General features: G+C 51.2%; 1 protein-coding gene across 1 annotated transcript in view; it reads right to left on the bottom strand.

The window, feature by feature from the left end:
- Positions 1 to 73: 73 nt before the first annotated feature.
- Positions 74 to 1187, bottom strand: part of prpf38a (pre-mRNA processing factor 38A) — a gene marked incomplete at its 3' end in the record, with an annotated part of 6485 nt that continues 5371 nt past the window's right edge. Inside the window, 4 exon segments of the mRNA XM_014000240.1 lie at positions 74 to 100; positions 189 to 295; positions 423 to 533; positions 814 to 899. Of these exon segments, the coding sequence (XP_013855694.1) occupies positions 74 to 100; positions 189 to 295; positions 423 to 533; positions 814 to 899 (331 nt within the window).

The raw sequence follows: 1187 nt of genomic DNA, 5'->3' as shown, positions 1-1187 counted from the left end.
CACACACACACACACACACACACACACACACACACACACACACACACACACACAAAAAAAACATCAGTCATACCTTCGTCTCTTTGGAGATCTGCTCCTCCTGAGAAACAAACAAACAAACAGTTCATCAACCCAGGAGGAACCAGATGGAACATTTATTTATTTATTTATTCAAGTCGTAAACGAACCGTCGGGGCGAGCGGCTGCGTCTGTAGCGAGGTGACGGGGAGCGGCGGGGCCTGTCGTTGTCACGGTAACTACGTCTGTGAGGCTCGGGGCTCGGCAGCCGGTCCATCTGCAGGAACCAATCAGAAGAGTTTTAGCTTTGTTAAATGAAAGAAACTTGAAGCAGCAGCTCCAGCTGCAGTTCCTCTAACAACCAGCAGTGTGTGTGTGTGTGTGTGTGTGTGAGGGGGGTTTACCCTTTCTTCCTCCTCATCCTCTTCCTCACTGCTCTCCACTTCATCCAGGTCCTCCTCCAGAGCGCTGATCCTGGGGTCCAACATCTCCGCCTCCTCCAGGACCTGCCTCTTCTGTCAACAGAGACAAACGTGTGCTTCTTTAAACCAGGACCAGGACCAGGACCAGGAAAAACAGTTCAGGTTCCTAAACCCAACCCCTGACAAACCTTTAGCGTGTCGGTCCGGTTCTGGTTCAGGAGCTTTATTTAATGAACATATTTAATGTAAAATATAAAGCCCAGGCGTGAGAACTGAGAGGAAAAGGCAGCTAAAATCACAAAACCCACCAGGAAGTCTGAGAGGGTCCAGACTCTGGTCTGAACCCAGGTCTGAACCCAGGTGTTGGACTGACCTGAAGCCGGGGCAGGATGATGTCACAGACCCGCTCTGCGTGCAGCAGATCATCGATGAACTCATCCACGTGCATCAGCTCGAACTCTGCAGAGTTTAAACACAGAGTCAGACTTTAAACACTAAACCCTGAACCCTGGGGGGGGGGTCTCACAGGGTCCCAAACATTAACCCCTGAACACTGAGGGGTCTCACAGGGTCCCAAACATTAAACCCTGAGGGGTCTCACAGGGTCCCAAACATTAAACCCTGAGGGGTCTCACAGGGTCCCAAACATTAAACCCTGAGGGGTCTCACAGGGTCCCAAACATTAAACCCTGAGGGGTCTCACAGGGTCCCAAACATTAAACCCTGAGGGGTCTCACAGGGTCCCAA

The sequence above is a fragment of the Austrofundulus limnaeus genome, unplaced genomic scaffold (genome assembly GCF_001266775.1).
Source record: "Austrofundulus limnaeus strain Quisiro unplaced genomic scaffold, Austrofundulus_limnaeus-1.0 Scaffold2842, whole genome shotgun sequence".
NCBI classification, from domain to species: domain Eukaryota; kingdom Metazoa; phylum Chordata; class Actinopteri; order Cyprinodontiformes; family Rivulidae; genus Austrofundulus; species Austrofundulus limnaeus.
Note: the sequence above shows the minus strand (reverse complement) of the source record. Positions and strands in the feature narration are given on the sequence as shown.